This window comes from Ursus arctos, unplaced genomic scaffold (genome assembly GCF_023065955.2).
Source record: "Ursus arctos isolate Adak ecotype North America unplaced genomic scaffold, UrsArc2.0 scaffold_3, whole genome shotgun sequence".
NCBI lineage: Eukaryota > Metazoa > Chordata > Mammalia > Carnivora > Ursidae > Ursus > Ursus arctos.
Genome location: NW_026622985.1, coordinates 91,743,651 through 91,770,045, shown reverse-complemented (window position 1 = coordinate 91,770,045; position 26,395 = coordinate 91,743,651). Strand labels below are relative to the sequence as shown.

Here is a 26,395-nt window from a genome sequence, read left to right as displayed (position 1 = left end):
TAGGAGCCCAAGAGGGTATGGAGGGACAGTTGAGGCATTCATATACATGGGGGTGCATGCGTGGGAGTTCACCGGCGAGGAAAGCTGGCTACCACTGTTCATCCCGTGAGGAGCAAGAAGGCCACCATGGGAGGTGGTTTATATACACCATTTCACTGGATCTTCCCAGTAACTGAGAGGAGACTGATATTGTTATCTATGTTTTACACACACACAAAAAGCCAAGACTTAGATGAATCTCTAAAGCTAATAGGTGGCTAAATTGTAAAGTAAAACCAAGCCTTCCCTACTCCAAAGCCAAGTTCTTTCCTTCGGCATTTGATAAATTTTACCTGTTGAGAGTTCCAGATTTGTAACATCGTTCACTTTCCCCTACCAACAGAGAGCCCATGCTGTACCTTTCTCCAAGCTAAATCAGGTGTGTCCCCCCAAATTCTATGTGGGATAAATCACATTATCCCACTTACAGTCACACATGCTTAAGAGAAATCAAATTTGAATGCTTTCACTAAAACTGTTTTCAACCAGGTGAAGTTGTTAAACAAATATAAACTTTCAGCAAACCACCATCCTAAGCTAATAAAAGACACAATTGTGAGTAATCTGACATGTCAGACCTTTATGGGGACCAAACTATAGACTCTTTTCTGACCAATGAACTTGCATCACATATAGACTTATAGACTCATCCTGTTCCATTCAGACAGGAAGTTTTCAATCATTTCTTAGCATAACCATCTTGACACCATTCCAGTGGAAAAAGTCCCTTAACCCCCCACTTTCACACCCCCACTCCTATTAACTGTTTAGTGAATGTTTTCAGTGTTATATCTTCCTTTGCCTGGCAAGCAAGATGATAAACTCTTGTGTTGTTGTTTTTTTCTTTATCGTCTCGTAGGCTTTGTTTTATTTGATGACACATCTGAGTACCCTTCTCCATCCTGATTATGGAGGTAGGCATCCAAAATGTTTGCCTTTCCTAAATTGTCAGCTTTTAAGAACAGTCAAGAATCTTGAATCTCCAGTATACATTATCTTGATTGCGCATGTCCAAGGCAATTCAGGGGATACCTGTGTCATAAGTCTCTAAGATACTGGCCTTCCATCAGGCCAGAATTATCCTGATTCTAATGATCTCTCAGAGTTGAAGTTGGTGCTCTGAAAATAATTATATTAACTCCCGGGAACTCCTAAGGAAAACCTATTCCTACACTTACTTCTCACAGAAATCATTCACAGAACTCCACCATCTGTGAAAAAGAGAGAAAAAAATATTGGCTATGAATTATTTTAATGGTAGAATAATACCCTAGATGGGAACCAGCACCTGCTCAGCATCCTCCCTGATAAACATAATTTGGAACACCTGCTAGCCAGTGGCAGCTATTCTAGTCCAAGTTTTATTTAGTTTGTCTTATTTATCATTCCCAAGTTTCTCAAATAAGCAAGCCAATAACTATCTTCAGAAAGCAAGATTATATGCTGTGACAGGACATTCATTTGCCGAGTAAACATTTGCCAAGAACCCACTATGAGTAAGGTACTGGGCTAGGCTGAGAAATGAAAATATGAATAAGAAGTAGAGCTTATTTCCCTCTAGGAGATTAAAAGATTCCAGTCAGGTGTAAAAGTCCAAATAAGAATCTCCATAAAAGTCTCTTAAGTGCATGAGAGAGTCATATTCTGAATGGTGTAGGAACACAGCAGTAGCTATGAATACCAACTTGTGGAAAAGTTTAACAGAAGAATTGACAATAAGGTTAGGTCTTAAAGAGCAAGCAGAATTTGGTCAGATAGGGGATACATTGGAAGAAGGTCTTTCTAGGCAGAGACAAGAGCATGTGCAACATACTGAGGATGAAGAAATTTGGATATGATGAAGACTTGGCAAATTTTTTAATTAAGTGGGTGAAGTTGGGGATAGAGGCTGTCATGAAATCAGCTTATAAAGAACTGACTATGCTAAACTAGGAGTTTGAATGTCATAGTGTAGGTAGTAGAGAGCTAACTGAAATTTAAAAAGTAGTTTCTATGTGCTTCCATTTCCAGCCAATACGGAGTAACAGATACAAGATTTACCCTATCATCAAAAACAACTAAAAACTATACATATATATGCAACAATGATTTTCAGACATTGGACAACAGCCAATGCAGGACAGTCATTCCTGAGGAAAAAAGAAACAAATGAGCTGAACCCTGTGATTACTCCAGCATACTGTCTGGATGAAAAAAATCTCCCAATTTAATGGCTACTACATATGTACAAAGCCAAGAAGCTATATGAGCCCTAAGTACAAGAAGCATAAAGAAAATGACATTAAGAAATAACAACTATACCAATAATACCAAAGAGTAATAATACCACATAAATACAAAGGATTATCAGAGACTACCATGAAAAATTATATGCCTACAAATTGGACAACCTAGAAGAAACAAATAAATTCCTAGAAACATATAATCAGTTCAGAACATCTGAAAAGACTAATTAGCAATTAAATTGAATCAGTAATCAAAAAACAAACAAAAAGTCCCAATAAATAAAAGTCCAGGACCAGACGGCTTCACAGGTGAATTCTACCAAACATTCCAAGAAGAGTTAACACCTATTCTTCTCAAACTCTTCCAAAAAATAGAAAAGGAAAGCTTCTAAATTCATTCTACAAGGTCAGTATTACCCTAATACCAAAACAAAAAATGAAATTCACAGGCCAATATCTCTGATGAACACAGATGTGAAAATCCTCAACAAACTACTAGAAAACAGAACCCAACAATACATTTAAAAAAGTCATTCACCATGATCAAGTGGGATTTATTCCTGGGATGCAAGAGTGGTTTAGTAATCATAAATCACTCAAGGTAATACATCACATTAACAAGAGAAAGGACAAAAAAATCATATGATCATCTCAATAGATGCAGAAAAATCATCTGACAAAGTTCCCTTCATGACAACAATTATCAATAAAGTAGGGTTAGAGAGAACATACCTCAATATAATAAAAGCCATATATAAAAAACCCACAGCTAACATCGCACTCAATGGTGAAAACTGAGAGCTTTTCCACTAGGCTCAGGAACAAGACAAGGATGTCCACTCTCAGCACTTTTATTCAACATAGTATTAGAAGTCCTAGCCACAAAAACTGGACAATAAAAAGAAATAAAAGGATCCAAATTGGTTAAGGAAGAAGCAAAACTTTCCCTATTTGCAGATGACATGATACTATATATAAAGAAACCCTAAATATTTCACCAAAAAGCTACTGAAAAAGGTAAAATTAATTCAGTAAAGTCACAGGGTACAAAATTAATATATATAAATCTATTGCATTTCTAAACACTAATAATGAAGTAGCAGAAAGAGAAACTAAGAAAACAATCATATTTAGAATTGCACCAAAAGGAATAAAATAACTAGGAATAAACTTAACCAAGGAGGTGAAAGAATTGTATTCCAAAAATTATAAACATTGATGAAAGAATTTGAAGATGACACAAATGGGAAGACATTCCATGCTCATGGATTGAAGTGCCAATATTGTTAAAAAGTCCATACTACCTAAAGCAATCTATAGATTTAATGCATCTATATCAAAATGCCAACAGCATTTTTCACAGAACTAAAACAAATAATCCTAAAATTTGTATGGAACCACAAAAGACTCTGAATAGCCAAAATAATCTTAAGAAACAAGAACAAAGCTGGAGGTATCACAATCCCAGGTTTCAAGATATACCATAAAGTTGTAGTAATCAAAACAGTATGGTACTGGCAAAAAAAAAAAAATAAACATACAGATCTATGGAACACAATAGAGAGCCCAGAAATGAACCCACAGTTATATGGTCCAATTAATGTATGATAAAGGAGGTAAGAATATACAATGGGGAAAAGATAGTCTCTTCAACAAATGATGCTGGGAAAACTAGACAACTACATGCAGAAGAATGAAACTGGACCAGTTTCTTACACCATACACAAAAATAAACTCAAGATGGATTAAAGACCTAAATGTAAGACCTGAAAACATAAAACTCATAGAAGAAAACATAGGCAGTAATTTCTTTGACAATAGCTATAGAAACATTTTTTCTAGGTATGTCTCCTCAGACAGGGAAACAAAAGCAAAATTAAACTATTGGGACTACACCAAAATAAAAACATTTTGCACAGTGAAGGAAACCATCAACAAAACAAAAAGGGCAACTTACTGAATGAGGGAAGATATTTGCAAATGACAAATCTGATAACTGGTTAATTTCCAAAATATATAGAGAATGTATACAACTCAATACCAAAAAAGAAAATAATCCAACTAAAAAGTGGGCAGAGGGCATTAACAAATATTTCTCCAAAGAATACATACAGATGGCCAACAGACAAATGAAAAGATGTCCAACATCATTCATCATCAGGGAAATGCAAATCAAAACCACAATGAGATATCACTTCACACCCGTCAGAATGGCTAAAATAAAAAACACAAGAAATAACAAGTCTTGGTGAGGATGTGGAGGAAAAGGAACCCTCGTGCCCCATTGGTGGGAATGGAAGTTGGCACAGCCAATGTGGAAAATAGTATGGAGGTTCCTCCTCAACAAATTAAAAACAGAATTACCATATTATCCAGTAATTCCACTACTGAGTAATTACCCAAATATGAAAACATAATTCAAAAAGATATATGCCCCCTTATGTTTATTGAAGCATTATTTACATTAGCCAAGATATGGAAGCAAACCAAGTGTCCATTGATAGATGAATGGATGAAGATGTGGTATATGTATACAATGAAATATTACTCAACCATAAAAAAGAGTGAGATCTTGCCATTTGCAACAACATGGATGGATCTAATGGGTATAATGCTAAGTGAAATAAGTCAGACAGAGAAAGACATATGATTTCACTTACATGTTGACTTTAAGAAACAAAACACACAAAGAAAAAAAAAGAGAAACAAAAGACCAGACTCTAAAGTACAAACTGGTGGTTGCCAGCTCTTTTGCACATAGCAGATGGGAGGTGAGTGGGAGAGGAGTGAAACAGACAAAGGGCATTGAGAGTATACATCTTGGTGAGCACTGATTATAGAATTGTTGAATCATTATATTGCACACATAAAACTATTATAAATATGTTAATTATATTTTGATAAGAAAGAGGTGAAAACTACACTAAGGTACATCAAAATCAAGCAGTGATCAAGAGAAAATCTTAAAGTCAACCAAAGACAAAAATGTGACACATGCATAGGAATTATGGCAGACTTCTCTTCAGGAACAATGCAAGACAGAAGACAGTGGACCAATATCTTTAAAGTACTAAAAGAAAAAAACCATCTGCCTAGAATTCTATATTCAGTTTTCAAAAATGAAGGCAAAATTAAGACCACTCAGACATATAAACACTGATAAGCTCATCACCAGATTTTACCACAAGATATGTTAAAGGAATTTCTTTAGTATGGAAAATGATACCAGATGGAAATCTTTTTTTCCAGAGCAATGAACACTTACAAATGATTAATATGTAAGTAAATATAAAACACTATTTTTTCTTACTTTAAAAATATTTTAAAAGATAACTGACTGCCAAAAGCAAGAATAATACCATGTATTATGGAGTTTATAACATATGTAGAAGGAAAATGTATGACAACAATAGCACAAAGGAGAGGAGGGGAGGCACAAAAGCACACTATTGTAAGGTTCTTATATTTCAGTGAGGCGATATATCACTTGAAGTTAGATTGTTATAATTTAAACATGTATCCTACAAGTCCCAAAGCAAGCACTAAAAAAGCCAATAAAATTTTATAAATTAATATTACCATTAATAAGCCCACATATGAGATAAAATTGAATCATAAAATAATACTTATTCAAAAATAAGACATAAAAAGAGGAAGAGAAACCAAAAACAGATATGATGAAGAGAAAACAAATAGCAAGAGGATGGCTTTAAACCCAAACATAGCAATAATTACATTATATGCAAATGGTCTAAATACCTTTAACTAAAGGCAGAGATTGTCAGATTGCATTAAAAAAAACAACAACAACAAGATCCACCTATATGCTACCACAAGAAACCCACTTTAAATACAAAGTTGTTCACACTCCTCTCTGAAGACTGCACCCCTGGCTTTAGCTCTGTAGTTCTGGCTTTTGCTTCCCCTCTGAAAAGCCACAGCCTCTGGTGAATATGGACTTTACCAAAGAGTCATGTCAAGTCTCACTGTGTTCTGTACAACAAGCACTAAAATGTTACATTTTATTCCTAGCTTTTGGATTCTTCAGTTGTCAAAATGGCCAACACTTTCAGGAAGCATTCCAACTTGCTGGCCTTACCAAAAACCTGTTATGTATCAGACTGTGAATTATCAGAAACTGCAATTCGTGCCATGTAATCTTTCTTTCTCCCTTCCAAATAAAAGGCCCATATTAATCAATCATTCATTCATTCATTCATTCATTCATTCAACAATCACTAACATTTATAAGTTAGCCACTAAGCCAGATGCATACACAGGTATATATTGGCATAGTTTCTGTACCCATTGAGCTTAAAATATAGTAGGGACACTCTTTAAACAAACAAAAATATAATTATATGTTCTGTTAAGAGTTGTAATGGAGAGGTCTGGGAAGATGGTGGAGTAGGAGGACCCCAACTTCACATCATCCCACAGATACAACTAGACAACATTCACTAGATAACATTCACATTACACACATGTAAATAACCCAGAAAATGATCCTAAGACTGGCAGAACAAACTCCATGACCAAAGTTAGAAGAGACCACATAGGAGAAGGTGAGAAGGGCAAAGACTTGGTTTGGGAACAAAACAGACAGTAGCCATCCACAGTCAGGAGGGATCCAGGTGGTGGAGAAGGGTGAAATATAGACTCTCACACCTGGGAACCCACATAGGGAACACAAATACCCATAACATATGGCTTTGAAAGTGAGAGGGGCCAAATCTGAGTTCTCACGACCAGCAGGACTTAAAGCCTGGAATTATAAAAATCAGTGGGTTCTGCTCTGGGAGAGCCTGGAGGGCATTAGGAAGCAGAGTCCCTGCCCTGAAAGAGCAAAACAAACAGCCAGCAGAGATACAGTGTAGAAGCAGCAGTTTGGAAAAACTGGGGGCAGACGGGAAGGAGAGTTATTTACCCATCTTAGAGAATATCCTGGAGAGGCAGGGATCACAGGGAGGCCCCTCCAGGAACAAAGGAGCTGACACAGGTCATTTCATTTGCCTACTCCCCAGCATAAATACACGACCACCTGGGGGAACTAGCACGGCACCAATACTCACTACCTAACTTGCTTACACCAAGCCCTGTTCTCCCTGTTCTTAGGCAGATTAGCATGAGGGGCCCCTCCCCCAGAAGACCACCACAAACCTCACCAGCACTGTGTCTCCTGACTCATACCTTTTGCAGGGCCTTGGTTCCAGCAGTGGTGGTGGTGGCAGGTCTCATTACACAAGCAGACCAGTGCATACCTTGTTAAAATGCTCCCCATCCAGCTAGGGACAAACTGCCACAACAAGCAAAGAGAGCCTCTGCAGACAATGGGACTGAGGGAAAAAAGAGGCCAGGACTCAATAGCAAGGTACATGTAACACACATAGGAAACATTCCCTGAAGTGCCAGGAGATGGTGAACAGGGACACTGCACTGCAGGGCACTATAGGACCTCTTCTTTAAAAGGCCATTACCTTCTGGAGCAAGAGATGTAGCTGACTTTCCTAACACAAAGAAACAGACACAGGGAGTTAGACAAAATGAGGAGACAGAGGAATATGTCCCAAAAGAAGGAAGAGGACCAAACCACAGCTAAAGACCTAAGTGAAATGGATGTAAGTAATATGCCTGGTACAGAATTTAAAGTAACAGTCGTAAAGATACTCACTGGACTTGAGAAAAGAGTAGAGGACATCAGTGAGGCCCTTAACAAATAAATTAAAAAGAATCAATCAGAGATGAAGGACACAATAAATGAAATTAAAAATACACTTGCTGGAATAAATAGCTGGCTAGAGGAAGGAGAGGAATGACTTAATGACCTAGAAGGCAAAGTAATGGAAAGTGATCAAGCTGAGCAAATGAAAGGAAAAAATTATGCAAACTGAGACTAGTCTTAGGGAACTCAGCAACTCCATCAAACATAATAACACTTTCATTATTGGGATCCTAGAAGAGAGAGGAAAAGGGACAACAAATTTACTTAAATAATAGTTGAAAAATTCCTGAATCGGGGGAAGGAAACAGATATCCAGTCTAGGAGGCACAAAAATTCCCCCAAAATATCAACCTAAGGAGTTTCACACAAAGACACATAGTAATTAAAAGGGCAAAAAGTAGTTACAAAGAAAAATATGTAAAAGCAACAAGATAAAAGACGGTTTCATACAAGGGAAACTGCATAAGGCTATTAGCAGATTTTCAGCAGAAACTTGGCAAGCCAGAAGAGAGTGGCATGATACATCCAAAGTGCTAAAAGGGAAAAATCTGCAGTCATGAATACCCTATCCAGCAAGGCTATCATTCAGAATAAAAGAAGAGATAGAGAGTTTCCCTGATAAACAAAAACTGGAGGAGTTTATTATCACTAAACCAGCCCTATAGGAAATATTAAAGGGGGACTTTCTGAGTGGAAAGACCATAAGTGAGAGTGTTAAAAAGCAAAAAACACAAAAGCAGTAAAAATAAGTATTTCTGTAAAAATAAGTCAAGGATCCATAAAATAAAAGGATGTAAAATATGACACCAATCATGTAAAACATGGGCAGGGGAGGAGTAAAGAATGGCTTCAAACATAAGCAACCATCAACTTAATACAGACTACTTAATGCACATATTATATACAAACCTAATGGTAACCACAAATCAAAAACTGGTAATAGATATGTAAAGAATAAAGACAAAGGAATGCAAATGAATCACTAAAGAAAGCCAACAAACAATGAAAGAGAACAAGGATCTGAAAAAAAACCTATAAAAACAGCCATAAAATGAGAAATAAAACAGCAACAAATATATACTTATCAATAATTAATTTTAATGTAATGGACTAAACACTCCAATCAAAAGACATAGGGTGATAGGGTGGACAAAAAAATAAGACCTGGGGGCATCTGGGTGGCTCAATCAGTTAAGCGTCTCCCTTTGGCTCGGGTCATGACCTCAGGGTCCTAGGATCAAGCCCCGTGTTGGGCTCCCTGCTCGACAGGGAGTCTGCTTCTTCCTCTCCCTCTGCGGCTCCCCCTGCTTGTGCTCTCTCTCTCAAATAAATAAAATCTTTTAAAAAATAATTTAAAAAACCCCAAGACCTACCTATATGCTGCTTACACGAGACTCATTTCAGACCTAAAGACATCTGAAGATTGAAAGTGAGGGGATATAGAAACATTTATCACACAAATGGTGTCAAAAGAAAGCCAGCATAGCAATAATTATACCGGACAAAAGAGACTTCAAAACAAATACCATAACAGGAGACAGAGAAGTACACCACATAATCATAAAAAGGACAGTCCAAAAAGAAGATACAATTGTAAATATTTATGTACCAATACGGGAGCACCCAAATACATAAAACAGTTAATAACAAACATAAAGGAATTAATTGATAGTAATGCAATAAGAGTAGGGGACTTTAACATCCCACTTACATCAATGGATAGATCATCCAAACAGAAAATCAAAAAGGAAATAGTAGCTTTGTATGACACACTGGACCAGATGGACTTAACTGATACATCCAGAACATTCCATCCTAAAACAGCAGAATACACATTCAAGTGCACATAGAACATTCTCCAGAATAAATCACATATTAGGCCACAAAACAAAACTCAACAAATTCAAGAAGATCGAAGACCCACCATGCATCTTCTCTGAAAACAACACTATGAAACTATAAGTCAACCATAAAAAAGAAAAATCTGGAAAGCACACAGATACATAAAGGTGAAACAACATGCTGCTAAACAATGAATGGGTCAACCAGGAAATCAAAGGAGAAATAAAAAACTACATAGAATCAAATGAAAATGAAAACACAATGATCCAAAATCTTTAGGATGCAGCAAAAGCAGTTCTAAGAGGGAAGTTTATAACAAGACAGGCCTGTCTCAAGAAATAAGAAAAACCTAAAATAAAGAACCTAATCTTACACCTAGAGGACCTAGAAAAAGAACAAACAAAACCCAAAACCAGCAGAAGGAAGGAAATAATAAAGATTAGAGCAGAAATACATGATATGGAAACTCAAAAAGCAATAGAACAGATAAATGAAACTAGGAGCTGGTTCTTTGAAAAAATCAACATTGATAAACCTTTATCATTAAAAAAAAAAAGATGACCCAAATAACAAACAAAATCACAAATGGAAGACAACAAGTAACAACCAACACCACAGAAAGACAACTGTATAACAATATAACAATATTATGAAAAACTATATGCCAATGAATTGGGCAACCTAGAAGAAATGGATCGATTCCTAGAAACATACAACCTACCAAAACTGAAGCAGGAAGGAATAGAGAATTTGAACAGACCAATTGCCAGCAATGAAACTGAATCAGTAATTAAAAAAAAAAAAATTCCCAACAAACAAAAGTCCAGGACCAGATGGCTTCACAGGCAAATTCTACCAAACATTTAAAGAAGAGTTAATACCTAGTCTTCTCAATCTATTCCAAAAAATAGAAGAAGAAGGAAAATGTCCGAATTCATTCTATGAGGCCAGTATCACCGTGATACCAAAACCAGAAAGAGCCACCACAGAAAAAGAGAACTACTGGCCAATATCTCTGATGAACGTAGACACGAAAATCCTCAACAAAATACTAGCAAACTGAATCCAACAATACATGAAAAGAAATCATTCACCACAACAAAGTAGGATTTATTCCCAGGATGCAAGGGTGATTCAATATTCACAAATCAATCAACATGATACATCACATCAATAAGAGAAAGGGTAAAAACCAAATGATCATTTCAATAGGTGAAGAAAAAGCATTTGACAATGTACCACATCCATTCATGATAAAAACCCTCAACAAAGTGGGTTTAGAGGGAACATACCTCAACATAATAAAGACCTTATATGAAAAACCCACAACTAACATCATACTTAATGGGGAAAAACTGAGAGCCTTTCCCCTAATATTAGGAACAAGGATGTCCACTCTCACCAGTTTTATTCAACATAGTACTGGAAGTCCAAGCCATGGCAATCAGGCAAGAAATAAAAAACATCATACTTAATGGGGAAAAACTGAGAGCCTTTCCCCTAATATTAGGAACAAGGATGTCCACTCTCACCAGTTTTATTCAACATAGTACTGGAAGTCCTAGCCATGGCAATCAGGCAAGAAATAAAAAGCATCCAAATTGGTAAGGAAGAAGTAAAACTTTCACTATTTGCAGATGACATGATACTATCTATAGAAAACCCTTAGGACTCCACCAAAAACTACTAGAACTGATAATCTGATAAAGTTGCAGGGTACAATATAAATGGACAGAAGTCTGTTGCATTTATAGACACTAAGAGTGAAGCAGCAGAAAGTGAAATTAAGAAAACAATCTCATTTACAATTACACCAAAAATAATAAAATATCTAGGAATAAACTTAGCCAAAGAGGTGAAAGATCTTTACTCTGAAAACTATAAAACATTGATGAAAGAAACTGAAGATGACACAAAGGAATGGAAAGACACTCCATGCTCAAAGACTGGAAGAACAAATATTGTTAAAATGTATATACTTCCCAAAACAATCTACACATATAATGCAATCCCTATCAAAATACCAATAGCATTTTTCACAGAACTAGAATAGTAAAATCTGTATGGAACCACAAAACTCTTGAACAGCCAAAGCAATCTTGAAAAAGAAAAACAAAACTGGAGGTGTCATAATTCTGGACTTCAAGTTATACTACAAAGCTGTAGTAATTAAAACAGTATAGCATTGACATAAAAATAGACACATTAATCAATAGAACATAATAGAAAACCCAGAAATAAACCCACAATTACATAGTCAATTAATTATGATAAAGGAGGCAAGAATATGCAATGGGAAAAAGACTTTCTTCAACAAACGGTGCTGGGAAAACTGGACAGCTACATGCAAAACAATGAAACTGGACCACTTTATTATACAAAAATAGACTCAAAATGGATTAAAGACCTAAATGTCAGACCTGAAACCATAAAAATATGAAGAGAGAGCAGTAATGTTTCTGATATCAGCCCTAGCAACATTTTTCTAGATATGTCTCCTGACACAAGGGAAATAAAAGCAAAAATAAACTATTGGGACTATATCAAAATACAACGCTTCTGCACAGTGAAGGAAACTATCAACAAAAGTAAAAGGCAATCTTCTGATGGGAGAAGATAATTGGAAATGACATATCTGATAAAAGGTTAGTATTCAAAATATATTAAGAACTTCCACAACTCAACACCCAAAAAACAATCCAGTTAAGAAATGAGAAGGAGGCATGAAGATGCATTTCTCCAAAGATACCCAGAGAGCCAACAGACACATGAAAAGATGCTCAACATCACTCATCATCAGGGAAATGCAAATCAAAATCACGATGAGGAATCTATCACCTCACACCTGTCAGAATGGCTGACGTCAACAACACGAGAAACAGCAGGTGTTGGCAAGGATGTGAAGAAAAAGGAACCTTCTTGCCCTGCTGGTGGGAATGCAAACTGGTACAGCCATCGTGGAGAACAGCATGGAGGTTCCTCAAAAAGTTAAAAAATGGAACGATCCTATGATCCAGTCATGGCACTACGGGGTATTTACCCAAAAATAAAAACAAACAAACACTGATTCAAAACGATACATGCAGTCCTATGATTATTGCAGCATTATTTACAATAGCCAAATTATGGAAACAGCCCAACTGTCCATCAACAGATGAATGGATAAAGAAGTGGTGGTGAATATATATGTATGTATGTGTGTGTGTGTGTGTGTGTGTGTGTGTGTATGTACGAATGTATAAACACACATGCACAGTGGAGTATTACTCAGCTATAAAAAAGAATGGAATCTTGCCATTTCAATGACATGGATGAAGCTAGAGAGTATAGTGCTAAGTGAAATAAGTCAGTCAAAGACAAATACCATATGACTTCACTCATAAGCGAAATTTAGGAAACAAAGGAGCAAAGGGAAGAAGAGAGACAAACCAAAAAACACACTCTTACCTACAGAGAACACACTGAGAGTTACACCCCCTCCCTCTGGGAGAAAGAAGCACTGGGGATTAAGGAGTACACTTGTTGTGTGAGCAGTGGGTGTTGTATGCAAGTGGTGAGTCACTCTATGGTACACCTGAAACTAATATAACACTGTATATTAACTATACTGGAATTAAAATTAAAAAATTAGTCAAATTTAAAAAGAGTTGTAGGGGTGCCTGGGTGGCTCAGTCGTTAAGCGTCTACCTTCGGCTCAGGGCGTGACCCCAGAGTCCTGGGATTAAGCCCCGCATTGGGCTCCCTGCTCTGCTGGGAGCCTGCTTCTTCCTCTCCCACTCCCCCTGCTTGTGTTCCCTCTCTCGCTGGCTGTCTCTCTGTCAAAAAAATTAATAAAATCTTTAAAAAAAAAAAAAAGGAGTTGCAATGGAAACAAAGAGAAAATATTAGGAGGCAGGTGTAAAGTAGACAGTGTGGCCAAGAAGCCCTCAATGAGGGAGAACATTCAAGCTAAGATCTGAGGAGGAACTAGCCACAACTAGAATGAAGACCACAATTTCCAAGCACAGGAATAGCCTATGTAAGGCCCCGGGATGAGAAAAACTTGAATATGTTCAAGGTGTTGGAAGGACAAGAGCCGTCACCTGAGATTCAGCTGGATCCGAAGGAGCAGATCCTGCAGGGCTATAAGAAGTTTGCATTTTCCTCTAGGTCGAAGTCATGCCAGCGTACCAATAGAAGAGTGACATGTGGCTTAGTGTACATTTTCAGACTACTGTGCAAACCTGTGGAGGAATGGATGATAGCCCAACAGGAGTGGAAACAAGGAGACAAAGCTAGGGAGCTGTCGCTTAGGGATAGGCGGGGGAGGGACGGGGCCCGGACCACAGTGGTGATGACCTGGAGATGGAAGGTGGCAGGTGGAAGTGGCGGCACTATTTTGACAGTTTATACATCAGCTGGGAGGGAGGCAGGGAAATCAAGGGTGATTCCAACTGGCAGGGTGGTACAAAAATAAAGAGGACTGGGGTTGTCACAGTTCTGGGGTGGGAATCAGGAGTTCGGTTTGAGAAGTCTGAGAGGCATCAGTGTTTGACTTGTCGTATGAGCCCAAATCCACAGAGAAGCCAACAGATCGGGCCTTGGAACAGGATCTCTAAGAGGTCAGATCAGAAATTAGATCCCTGGACTCAAGGTGTATGTAACAATGTCTAGTTCATCTCTCTTTCCACATATGGCTTTTCCCATCTCTGTTGCTCTTCTTCCCTCTCCCTGGGCCTGCTCTGGCAGCCTGCCTAAACTCCAGGCGGCCCAAAGCACACACTCCCTTCCACCAAGTTAAGAGCCCATGCAGCAACCCATTTTGGAAGCCAGAGACGGTCAGAAGCCTTCTGCAAACGGAGACTGGGTTTAGCAGCCTATCTGGTTCCATCGCTCCCTGGTCTGTCTGACAAACTGAATGACAGGTTTTGCAGGCCTAATTATTTCTCAGGTAATCAATCTCATCTCCTATCATTTCACTTCTCTACCTTACTATATGCGTGCCTCGTATTTCCCCATTTGCCCTTCCATGCAAAGGAAGCCTCTCTCGGCTTCTAATCCACACTAGTGATCTTGCCCTTGATTGATATCAAGCACAAGGAAGCACTTAAAGACAAGGGCAGGTCATCTGCAATCCCAAAGCCTTAGAATTGTCACCTTAATGCTAGTGGACCTAAACATTTGGAGTCCCCACAGGGCAGAGGAGCCTGCTGACCATGACATGATCTCACTTTTCACACTATTCACAGACCTGGAGAGTACCTCGGTTGTGGGGGACAAGGAAGTCTTCAAAGCCCAGGAGGGCATGAGTCCATGCCCCAAAAGGACCAGTAGAACTGTAAGAACCACACTCTGGCCAGAAGACCAAGCTTTCTTCCTACTAAGGTCTCTGGGCAGAGCACTTTTTCCCGGGAGCTACTGACCCAGACCTGAACACGAGAAAAGTCTGTCAAGCCACCGGCAGAGGTGGAAAATACCAAAGGAGGAAAAGGATACCAAAGGAGGATATGCACCATGCTCAGGGACTCTTACTCTGATAATAGCTGCCTTGCTGGTCTGTCAGGTTTATGACCTCAGGATCCCGGACTCCTCCTTGATGATCAACACTTCAGCCCAACACCTGCCAGCCTGGCTACCCGTCTGTTTCCGCACAATGAACAGCTCGCAGCTCCTCATGGGCTTGGGACTGTCAAAACCATAGACCAGGTATATCAATCACTAACTGGAAGAGATTTTTTTTTTTTTAAAGTGTGTAAGAGAAAAAACTAGAAGCTTTATTTCAAATTTGCTTTTTAGTTTTGAAAAATGTAAGGCTTTAAGTTTTTTTCCAACAGGTGGAGAATGAATCTCAGTCACTCAATAAATTCTGAAACCTGATGGAACTGTGTGACTGAGGGAAGAAAAGACTCAAAATTACATATGGAGAGTTACGATCCTGGAGAACATATGTAAAACACAATAAAGGCAAAAATGTTATGAGGAACTATACAAACTGTTAATAACTGAGGTTGTTGTTTGACAGGAAATTGTTTCTCCTTTTCTAATTCTTCAGTATTTACCAATATTTTCCTAATAAATCTGCACTCTTATTAACAGAGACATTGCTACTGTTTTACTTTTTTAATTTTTTAAAAATTCATTTTAAGTAGAGGCGCCTGGGTGGCTCAGTCAGAGCGTGGAGCTTACTTAAAACATAAATAAAACAAAATTTATTTTAAGTAGGCTCCATGCCCGGTGGGGGCTTGGACTCACGACCCTCAGATCAAGAGTCGCATGCTCTACGTACTGAGCCAGCCAGGCGTCCCTATTGTTTTACTTTTTAAAACAAGTTAGACCTAAATTCCTCGGCTTTCCTATTCACAGCCCTGCTAAAGAAATAGATATAATTTAAATCTAAATATTTTAAAATTGCTGTCAACAAAAGGTTAGTAGTGGCTCTAGACACAAAATGTTATTTCTGTGGATTTAACGTAACTAAGTCCAGGAGAACTGCATTTGTGATCAGAACACTGGGATCAACAATAAAAAAATTTTCCGAGAAAATTGTATATTCACATACAGTTGTAAGAAATGATACAGAGAGATCCCATGCACGCATCACCCATTTCCCCTCAACGGTAACCTTGTGCGTAACTATAATACACGATCACGCCAGGAGACGGGACGTTGGTGCCAGCCACAGACCTTACTCAGATGCTCCCAGATACGTGCTCATCTGTGCATGTGTATGTAGATGCCCAGTTCTAGGAAACCGTATCTCAGGTGTAGATTCATGTGACTGTCACTGGCCAAGCTTCAGAACATTCCCACCGCCGTGGCTCCTTGAATAGACGGGACCACTGCTCACCCTCCCTCTCCTGCTCCCTAACTCCTGCCAGTGGTGATTAACTTTTGGTCAACGAACAATTATTGATCCCTCACATGCAAATCACTGTGCCAAGCACAAAGGACTGTGACAGAAATATAAATAAAATAAGTTGTATAGTCCAGTGGTTAAGAGGACAGGTAGGAACCAGACTAACTGGGTTCAAATGTTGGGTGTGCCACTCACTGGCTGTGTGACCTTGGAAAGTACCCAAGCTCTACACCACAGTTTCTTCCATAAAATGTGGCTAATAATAGTACCTCCTAGGGTTATGACGAGGATTCAATGGGTTGGTATTTGTAAAGCAAGCAGAAAGTGCCTGGCATGCAGAGATGTACGTTAATACTCAAGAACTCACAACCCAGCAGAGAACGTGCACGACTCTAACCAGGTCAGCCTGTGTTGAGTGAGGGAATATCAGTGGGAGGACGTGGGAGGGAGCTGCTCACTCCAGCTGTGGAAAGCTGAAGTAGGCTTCACAGAAAAGAGAATATTTGGGTTGGGCTTTGAAGTATGAGTAAGACTTTGACAGAAATAAAAGGGAAGGGACGGTGTTTCATGCCCATAAAACGACATGACCTGTGGCCCCAGGCAGGCGAAGGCAAGAGCCATTCTGAGAGAGGACAAGGTCTGAACAAGAGCCTGTGAGGAGACTGGAGGGGCGGGCAGGGAAGTGGCTTCGGACTAAGTCTGAGGGAAGGTGGAGGCCAGGCTCTGAGGCAACCTGAATGCCACGCACTAATTACCACTAGAGTCTGCAATCCTGGAGCCGACTAGCATAGAGAAGAAATTGCTCCAAGAAAGCACTGCTCCAGAGCACCGGGAGGAGACAATCAGAGCAGATGGGAAAGTACTTCCTAAATCACAAAACACAGCAATGTGGTTTATTATTTCTGCAGCCTGATGCAAAACAATCACAGCGGCAACCTCACGTCTCAAGCGTGGTCACTATTCTTGGTAGAAGCACGAAAGCTTGAGTGTTTGGGGCATAGGGATTAGAGGTTATTAGGCTGACTCATGCCAGAACCTGTGTTCTCCCTGCAGGGCAGATTCCCCCCTCCCCTGGCCAGGTGTTCTCAATGCCCCAAACCCGCAACCTCCAACTGTCCTCTCCTGGGATTTCCAAAGGAAGCCACTGGGCACCACCAGCTTGGTCGCCATGGCCCCACGGTGTCTATCTGATCATCTGGCCCTTTGTTCTCTTCAGGCTCAGGTGTCCTGGTCCTTGAACCTGCAACTGGCTCCCACTGCCCTCCCCCGCCTTGGACAGGCGCCTCTGCTCCGGATTGTTTCGGGGTCCTCACCGCCCTGTGTGCTGTCACTCTGCTCTCTTCCTGTCCAGGGCCTGTTCCGATTACTGTCTTTCACAACCGTATTCTTGCCTCTCTGGTCCCAGGCCTTCCAGTGACCTGTTGCTGCCTCTGCCTGGGTGTGGCAGGTGGGACGAGAGCATATTACCCTGCCTCTACTTTGACATTTTTCTCAACCAGCCACCTTCTGGTTATTTTTCTCACCATAGAAAGAGAAGAAGGACAAAGAATGCTTATTCCACTGGCCTAACCTAACGGTCCGGTCAGTTCCACACAGACTGAGAACACGCCTGATGACGATGCTTATTGGCACCAGACGTGTTTCTTTTTGGCTGTTATTCTCCTATCCATGAGCACAAAAAGATGTTAGAATAAAGGATTCTTGGTAAGAGGGTGGTAGTGGTGGTTTATAACTTGACTCTGAAAACTAAGAACTCCCCAAAATGAAGAGAAACCCTTCCCTCTAAGCAAGGTTGAGCAAATGAACTTGTCTGAACATCACCAAGATGAAATCTAACCAAACCAGACTTAGAAATAATCATTCCCAAGCACTCCCAAAACAACACGTTCTTCCCTCCCTATAAAGAGGGGTCTTCCTCCCCTACCTCCTGCCCTTGCAGCTGATCTGTGAGAGAGGACTTTTAACAGCCTGTATCATCAATACAACCCCTTCCCAAGGCAAAACCTCAAGATGTTCTTCTAAGCCTCAAGAGGCCAAATTCCCTCACAGCAATGAAATCAAATTTTCACATAAATAGACAAACAGTATGTCATTTGGGTGGGAAAAAAAAAAAGGCTACACAATGGCCAGCCAGGAATAGCAACAAAGAAAGAAAACTTAAATTTTTCTAATGTCCTAGTCCAAGCCCAACGAATTCGACTATTTATGCATTTAGAAAAATGCCAACATCTTCAATTCCCTAAAACACAGAGCAAACGCTTTTATACGATTAGACCTTGAATCTTGTTTAAGGCTAGTGTTCAATCTGTGGGTGATTTGAGTCTTTGCTTTTCTGACCTTCTCCCAGGCAGAGGGCAACCAGACAGTGAGAGGAAATACAACAGAAATGATAGAGAAGAATGATTTATTCTTCATTTAATGCAGGAGTAGCTATTAATAAATTAAGTGTGCTGGCTTCTCACTGCTGCAGACACCTCAGTGAAGGTCAAAAGGTCATTTTCCCTCCACCCAGGCCCCCACCCTACTTCCCCCACTCTCATCCCCAGGATGGTTTTAATTGACTTTGTTTTTGAAAGGTCTAGGAGTGTCTCGAACTCTAACATGAATAAAAATCACCTGAGGGGCTTGTTACAATGGCTAGTCCTTCTCTAGACCTACCAATTTAAATTTCTGGGAATGGGGCCTGGAAGCCACATTTTGCGCAGATTCCCTAAGAAATTCTGATCTAGGGGAAAGTTAGGAACACTCCTGAGAAACAGTAGGTCAGGAGAGAATAAAACTGGAATACTTTGGGCGTGGGAAGCGGCAAGCTAAGGCAGAGAGAAAGGGGCCAGGATTTGCAAGGCTCCTGCCCTATTAGGGAGCTTGGTCTTTACCTCCTGGGCAGGCAGAGGCCGCTGCAGGGTTTTAAGCAGGGCTGGGGCAAGGTCAGCTGCCTCTTCTTTTAACCTTCAGCTCATAGCTCATGTGTCATCCTCACCTTTCCTGGTCCCTCAATCCTAGGCCAGGAGAGATTCCTGCCCCTCTAGGCTCCTAAGAGCCCGTGCATGCTCCTAACTCACCACTGACCGCCCTCTATTGACATAGTCCATTTACCTACAGAATTGTTCGAATCCCCTCTACACCAGTAAGCTTCTGCAGGCAAGGAATTGACTTGTGCACGGGGCCTGACATGTAGTAGGCGTCCTATAAATGTTTAACCAAGTCGATTATTGTGTTCCATTTACAACCATATCGCCGTCTGAGGGTCCTGGTAGACAGCAACCTCACTGCCCCCTACGCCCTGCTCACAAGGCCCCCAATGCTTCCTTTCCAGCTGAGAAGCTGGGCCCTATTTCTAAACCTCTCATTTATCAGAGGATATTAGTTTAATAGGGGTCGGACTGAAACATCAGATTCCCCAAGTTCTGATCATATTGTCATGAAGTTAACCCGTTTATATTTTTATGTTTCGAAAAGCACGAAAGCTCTGGCAGCTCTCCCCAGTCCTCAAAGGAATGCAGGCAGAGGAAAACGAACACATCGGTGATTACAGCAGGAAAGCACGTGCTGTCCAGACTCTTTTTCAGTCTTAAAAGCAAAACACCTGGATTCCGTTCTGGACCCCCCCCCCACCCCCACCCCCCATCCTTCACCCTCTCCCCCACCCCATTCCCCAGCTCCCAGCACCTGTTTCAGTCTGGCCGGTGCTTTCCACTCAGGGTCAGGCACGGACCTAAGGCGGCGGCCACGAGAATTTTAAATTCTGTATAAATTTGTTGAAAGGTACCAGAAACGTGCTATGAACTAGGACTTACAAACATCACCCCTGTGAGAGCTCCCTTCGGAGGCTCCCCGGCATTCTCAGAGAATCGAACTGGAACAGTGTGGGGGGGGGGCGACCAGGACACCGGGGCCCTCTGGGCTCCTGAGCACCTCGCGTCCCCGCACCGGCCGTCGTGCCGCTGGCTTACCCCGCAGCGCCGCTCCTTCAGCCCGCTCTTCCCCACGCGACGCCGCTCTGTGCTCGCAGGACCCTCGAGTCAGAAGGCGTCTTGGGGGCTCGTTCAGCTTGAGGCGTGGAGAAGCCTCAGCGAGCCCAGCGCGTGGGGCTCCAGAGTGGCCTTCGCCCGGCCAGCACCGGAGGGCCGCTCCCCGCGGCGCCAGCCCTCGAGGCCAGCGGGCCTGCGCGCCGAGCGGCGGGCGGCCGAGGGGAGGGGCGGCGGGCCGCACACCTGGGCCGGCGGGGCGGGGCGACCCCCAGGCCCGCGCGGCCCTGCAGCTGCCCCACGCGCCTCCCGCCCGGGCGGATCTCGCCCTGGCGGCGGGGTGAGGGGCGCGGGCTCGGGCTCCCCAGGGTCTGGGAGGTCCCTGCACACCTGCCCGCCGGCGAGGCTTCATTAGGCCGCGTGAGGGCAGCCTGGCGGGTCTCGGCGGCGCGAGTCCGGGCCATGGAACCCACCCGGGAGCCCTGCCCGGAACCACGGGGTGAGCGTGCGGCGGGCTTGGGGGACTGGCGCCCGCGGGGCGGCTTCTGGCCACGCGGCCGAGTGCGCTGACTTCGAGGTCGGGGTGGGCCGAGGGGCTGGGGGCGCTGGGAGGGGGGTGAGGGAGGCCCAGGACCGCGCGCCCTCTATCCTTGAGGTTCCCATCTCTCTGCACGCCGGGCCGGGAGCCCCAGGACCCTTCTTGTCTAGGCTCCGACACCCGTCTTTCTGACCAAGGCCTAGCACTCTGGTATGTCGCATTCATTGAGCACCTACCACGTGCCAGGTTCGCTAGGGTACAAGGTGGCCTAAAACGCTGGCAATCCAATGTGTCCCCCCACTCTCCTTCCTCACACCACCAGCTGGCCCGTCCTTGTCCCTACTCTAAGCAGTGATGCCTGTATCTGCAGCAGGAACAAGATCCAGCCTTAGAAGCAGCAGACTCTCAATCTCTCCCTCCTCTCTGTGCACTCCCAGCTTCACCATTTGTCCCCTAGAAATGCCTGAACAGATTCCTGTACCTTGACTCACATTCCTGGGGGAAGTCTGGGGGAAAAACCCAGGGAACTCTCAGAAAGTAAGTACCCCCCCAAATTAGGATTGCTCTCCTACCATCTGTGTCTGTGAGCTCAGGCTCCCTCATGGGTGCATATATTTGCTCACATTTTTCAAAGCAGTGGATTATTTAATTCAATGGTTATGATAGCCAAGTGAGCACGGTGAGCCTAGAATCATTACCCTCTTTAAGGAGTGGACAAATGAAAGCTTGAGGCCAAACGGGCAACTGGCTGCAGAGCAGGAAGCAGCACATTCTCTAAGTCCAGACTGTCTCTTCCCCCCGGTGCTAAGGTCAGTGAGTGCTGTTCCCCACAGGCCAGGAAGCTGGAGGCAAGCCCCTGGCTCCGGGGCCAGAGAAGGAACTGCTGCAGAGTCCAGCCCCCCACACACGGGATGCCCGAAGTGAGGAACTGCCCCCCTCTCGCCGCGTCACTGGGGAGAAGCCGTCATCAGAGGCCCCTGGAGAGCCAGCTGGTGTAGATACTGGGAGGGCGAGCCAGCCTTCTGTCTCTGGGACTCTCCACAAAGACACAGTCATGGCCCCACCTAGACCCCAGCCTCCCGGGGAAGGCTGTTCCTTCCCAGTGAGAGAGGCAAAGCCAGGGAAGAGGTCCCACTCTCCAGCCTCCAGTAAGCAGAAAATGCCCAGTGTCGGGGGTCTGGCCTCCGCATCATCTCCAGGTGCCATCAACTCCGCCCATGCCACACACAACCTAGTGCCTTGTGGGTCTGGCCGGGGGCCCTGCCATCTGGCCAACCTCCTCAGCACATTGGCTCAGAACAGACAAAACACAGATCAGAAGAGGACCCCAGAAGTGACCTGTCAAGTTCGGAAAAAGACTCGGACCCTATACCGCTCAGGTAAGGCCCTGAAGGTGAGAGAAAATCTAAGAGAGCTGGTGTCATCTCTGGGAAAGGTGGGCTCAACAGAGAACGCAGTAGCCCCAGGAGATTGCAGCGTGGGCAGTCTGTACAGCCCCTTGTCCTGAATCCTGTCTTGACCTGTGTCAGGGCCACAACCTGTGACCTTCAATGGGTTGCCTCATCAGAAGGTGAAACCAGGACCAGGTTAGAAGGAGCAGGAAAGGAAACACCATATGGTTCCCTGCCACAAAGCCCAGGAAAGCGAGAGAAGGTCCCACCCAATGGGGAATTTAGTTGCAAGGCTCTGGGAAGACCCTTGGGTTGGGAACAATGGTCTCGTCTGGAAGGCATCTGTCTTTCTCCTCTTGCTGCCACATCACAGTTTGTCCTCACGCAAGTTTCTTCTTCCAGACCAGCTGGAGGAGCTAGAAAAGATCTTCCAAGAAGACCACTACCCAGACAGCGATAAGCGCCGGGAGATTGCCCAGACGGTGGGGGTCACCCCCCAACGCATCATGGTAAAGGGGGTTCTCCAGCGAGTCTCAGGGTGGAGGAGAAACCACCAGCTGGAATGCTTGAGGAGCACAGCGAGTGCTCAGCATCTCCCTTTAGGGGCTGAGGTTAGGTCTTAGATCTGGCCATGTTCCTGCCTATTTCCATGTTGCTATCACCTCAGATTAGAGGAGGAAAATACCTCAGAGCTATCTAGATGAATCTTTTCATAAAACCACTCTTGCAGAGAAAGGCGTCTGAAGCAAAGTGGTAAAGTGACCTCCTAAAGTTACCCAGCTCATCGTGCGACAATCAGAGCCCGAATCTTAGTCTCTGCCAAGCTTCTGGAACTCTTCAAGGGTCTCCCTCCTACAGGTGTGGTTCCAGAATCGCCGGGCAAAGTGGCGAAAAGTGGAGAAACTGAATGGGAAGGAGGACAAGGGCAGTCCTACAGACCCTGCCCCTACCCCTGCCAGCAGTCAGTGCAGGTAGAATTTCTCCTCTTCCTGGATCTCATCCCCACAGGTAGGAAGTTGGGCTCCTGGGGTCTAGAAGGAGAGAGTGTTGGAAAGTTGGCCATGAGGGCTGGAGTTTTTGGCTGATATTTAGAAAGACTTTGGATAGAGGGTGTTGGGAAGTTGCCATTGTCTTGTAGGAAGGCAGTGTCTGGGACTCTGGTGTCCTTTCCCTGCACTGAAGCCCTGGTCTAAATCTAGGGACACTAGGGCTACGGTGTTCCCCCTGCCTGCCTCCAGCTCTGCAACTGAGCTGCCACCTACTATGCCCCTGGCCCCAGAGCCTGGAACCTTCCCTCAGGAGCCCCCTCTGGATATTCTTACAGGTAAGCTGACCACCTCCTGAGGGTTATGTGAGGGGAAATGGAAGCTGGAAAGACAGAGTCCTTTCTAGATAGATAGATGGGGGAGGTAGAGGCCAGTGCCCTCTAGTGTTTTGGTCCAGTGGAGCCTATTCAAGGGGACCTGGGCATGGCACACTTCCACCATCCATAATCCCAAATCTGCCTCCCCATTTTCTTACATTTGTAACCCCTCTTTGACTTTGGTTCCTAGAGACCCCTATGCTGCTGACCTCTGACCAGACTCTGGCCCCAAGTCAACAGAGTGAGAATACTCAAAGGGTGGCAGTGACTCCACCACTCTTCAGCCCCCCACCTGTTCGAAGAGTCAACCTTCCTTTTCCCCTGGGCCCTGTCCCGACCTCCCAAGTGATGCCCCTGCTGCTGGATACTCCTGGCAGTGACAGCAGCCACAAAGAGGGCCCCTGTGGCTCCTGGGGGACCAGGTATGGAGCCTGATGGGGGTGGCCACGTGAGTTATCTTGGAAGGGTATAGAAGGAGAAAAGACGGATGGAGCAGGGTGGGGGGTTAGCTGAGAGAAGCAAGGAGTCTTAATTGTGATGAGGATTAAAAGCATAAGTAGATTTGAAGTGGGAAAGATCTAGACTATTATAGCAACAACGTAGGAATGAGGGTGAGAAGCCAGGAACAGGAAGAGAAAGAAGAGGAAGAGACAAGTCTGGGGTCATGGAGATGGGGAGGGTCTCACCTACTGTGTGGCCACAATGAGGAAGCTACTCCTGAGCCTCACAAAATACTCTTTTGTCCCCCCCTCCAGCATCACCCCCCCATCCACCTGTTCATACTTGGAAGAACTGGAACCCCCGGATTACCAGCAGAGCCCCCAGTCAGGACCATTCCTGTTCTCCCAGGCTCCACAGAGCCAGCTTTACCAACAGCCTCAACCCCAGTTTTCCTACCTGCATCCCTTCCCCTTCCCCACGCCCCAGTCCCTGATGCCTCCACTGTCAGACGACTCCCTCTTCACATCACCTTATGGCCCCAGTGCGGGTCCGTCTCAGGGCTACTTCCCCGGCCCCCCATCAGGACAGATGGTGCTGCAGCCACCTTCTGGGAACGTGGGTGAGTTGGGGCTTGAAGAGAAGGTGCCCATGGTGACAGACGAAGGTGAGAAGGGACAGGGAGCCTCACTGGCTGAACAGCAAGGTGGTGAGCGAATCACCTTTCCGTGCCCCTGCTTGGCTTTACGAAACTCTTCAGGTCTCTGGGGAGCTGCACAGCAGAGTGAGAGCTTTGGAGTTAGGAAAACTGAAGTTTGAAGTCCAGCCCAGCTGTTCTCGGCTTTGCTGAGTCTCAGTTTTCTGGACTCTAAAATGGGAATAGTATTTCTCTACCAGGGAGGGATTTGCTGAGGGTTAGGAACAATAGGAGGGAAAAACAGTATGAGGAAAACACAGAGTAAATGGCAGCTGATCTGAGCATTCTGACAGGCCACCTGGACCTCTGAACTCTAGACAAAACCATCGTAGTAAGACAATTCCAGTAGAAGGGAAGGAAAGACGTGCGCAGTCCATCAGCCTCCCTGCTGCCCGTGCGAGGGGACACTGGCCTGACCCACAGGCCACTCTGTGTCGATGTTACCAAACCACGGAAGCTCGAGTCAGGAGCTTGCCGGGTCTGTGGGGAGCTCCTGCCCCTGGTACTCCCCCCGCACTGGCACTGGGTTCCTAAACTGTGTTTCTGTGGGAGGAGGAGGGGTGTCTGCCACGGAGTATGTTCAGTGTGGTGGTACCCTTAATCCTGTCTAAGCTTTCCTGCACTCTTTGACCCCACAGGTACAGTCCCCTGGAATGACCCTTGCTTGCCAGAACTGCCTTTCCCTGGTCCCTTCTGTCCGCAAGCCCTGGGGCACCCCCCCGGAGGGGATGGCTACTTCCCGGAGCTGTTCCCAGCCCCCTTCGCCCCGGCCATGAGCAGGCAACCTTCTCCAGGTGTCTCCCAGCTGCCTGAAGCCGCCGGACCAGGAGCGGGGCCCTTCCTTGGCAAGGCCCAAGAGCAGCCTCCCGCCTCCTCTGCGGAGGATCCCTCAGCACCCCAGGAGGTCCGAGAGGAAGACAAGCACGGCTGTGGCCCCTAGTCGTGGGGCCAAGGAGTGGAAGGGGGGTGGGAGAGGGTTGGGTGCCACTGAAGAGACAGCAGTGTTAGGAAGGACCGGGGACTCTGTTGACTGGGGTGGAAGTCAGACGTTTCCCCCTCTGTGGGCTCACCTTGCCACCTAATTTGAGAAGCATGAGGGCCAGCCCCACCCTTTCCCCACACCCCCGTATGGCAGCCCTGAGAGAAAGGATGGTCCGTATGACTTCTGAATGCTGCGTAAGTTTATGTTTCCTTTCCTTGCCAGACAAATGAGCCAGTGTCTGTTGTAAGCAGTAAACTAGTTTACTCTTGGGTTTCTCTCAGTGATTATGTGTCTCCCTGCTCACTAATTAAAAGCTGCATTTCTTTCACTGCCTTCCACTCAGCTGACCAGTTGC

The 26,395-nt window shown here is 44.0% G+C and overlaps 1 protein-coding gene across 1 annotated transcript; it reads left to right on the top strand.

Moving 5' to 3' along the window:
• The first annotated feature begins 21,456 nt into the window (after positions 1-21,456).
• Positions 21,457-25,998, top strand: NOBOX (NOBOX oogenesis homeobox). Its single transcript, XM_026479074.3, has 8 exons — positions 21,457-21,529; positions 22,003-22,548; positions 22,963-23,171; positions 23,419-23,531; positions 23,799-23,884; positions 24,114-24,345; positions 24,679-24,983; positions 25,697-25,998. The coding sequence occupies exons 1-8, from the start codon at positions 21,457-21,459 to the stop codon at positions 25,996-25,998; spliced, it is 1,866 nt and encodes a 621-aa protein (XP_026334859.2).
• The last annotated feature ends 397 nt before the right edge of the window (positions 25,999-26,395 follow it).

Excerpts from the sequence above, each read along its gene's own strand:
- NOBOX (XM_026479074.3), top strand. The coding sequence starts at position 21,457 with ATGTGTCCCCCCACTCTCCTTCCTCACACCACCAGCTGGCCCGTCCTT. Across the intron at positions 21,530-22,002 it reads TACTCTAAGCAGTGATGCCT|GCCAGGAAGCTGGAGGCAAG; the intron begins GTATCTGCAGCA and ends TGTTCCCCACAG. Across the intron at positions 24,346-24,678 it reads TGTGGCTCCTGGGGGACCAG|CATCACCCCCCCATCCACCT; the intron begins GTATGGAGCCTG and ends CCCCCCCTCCAG.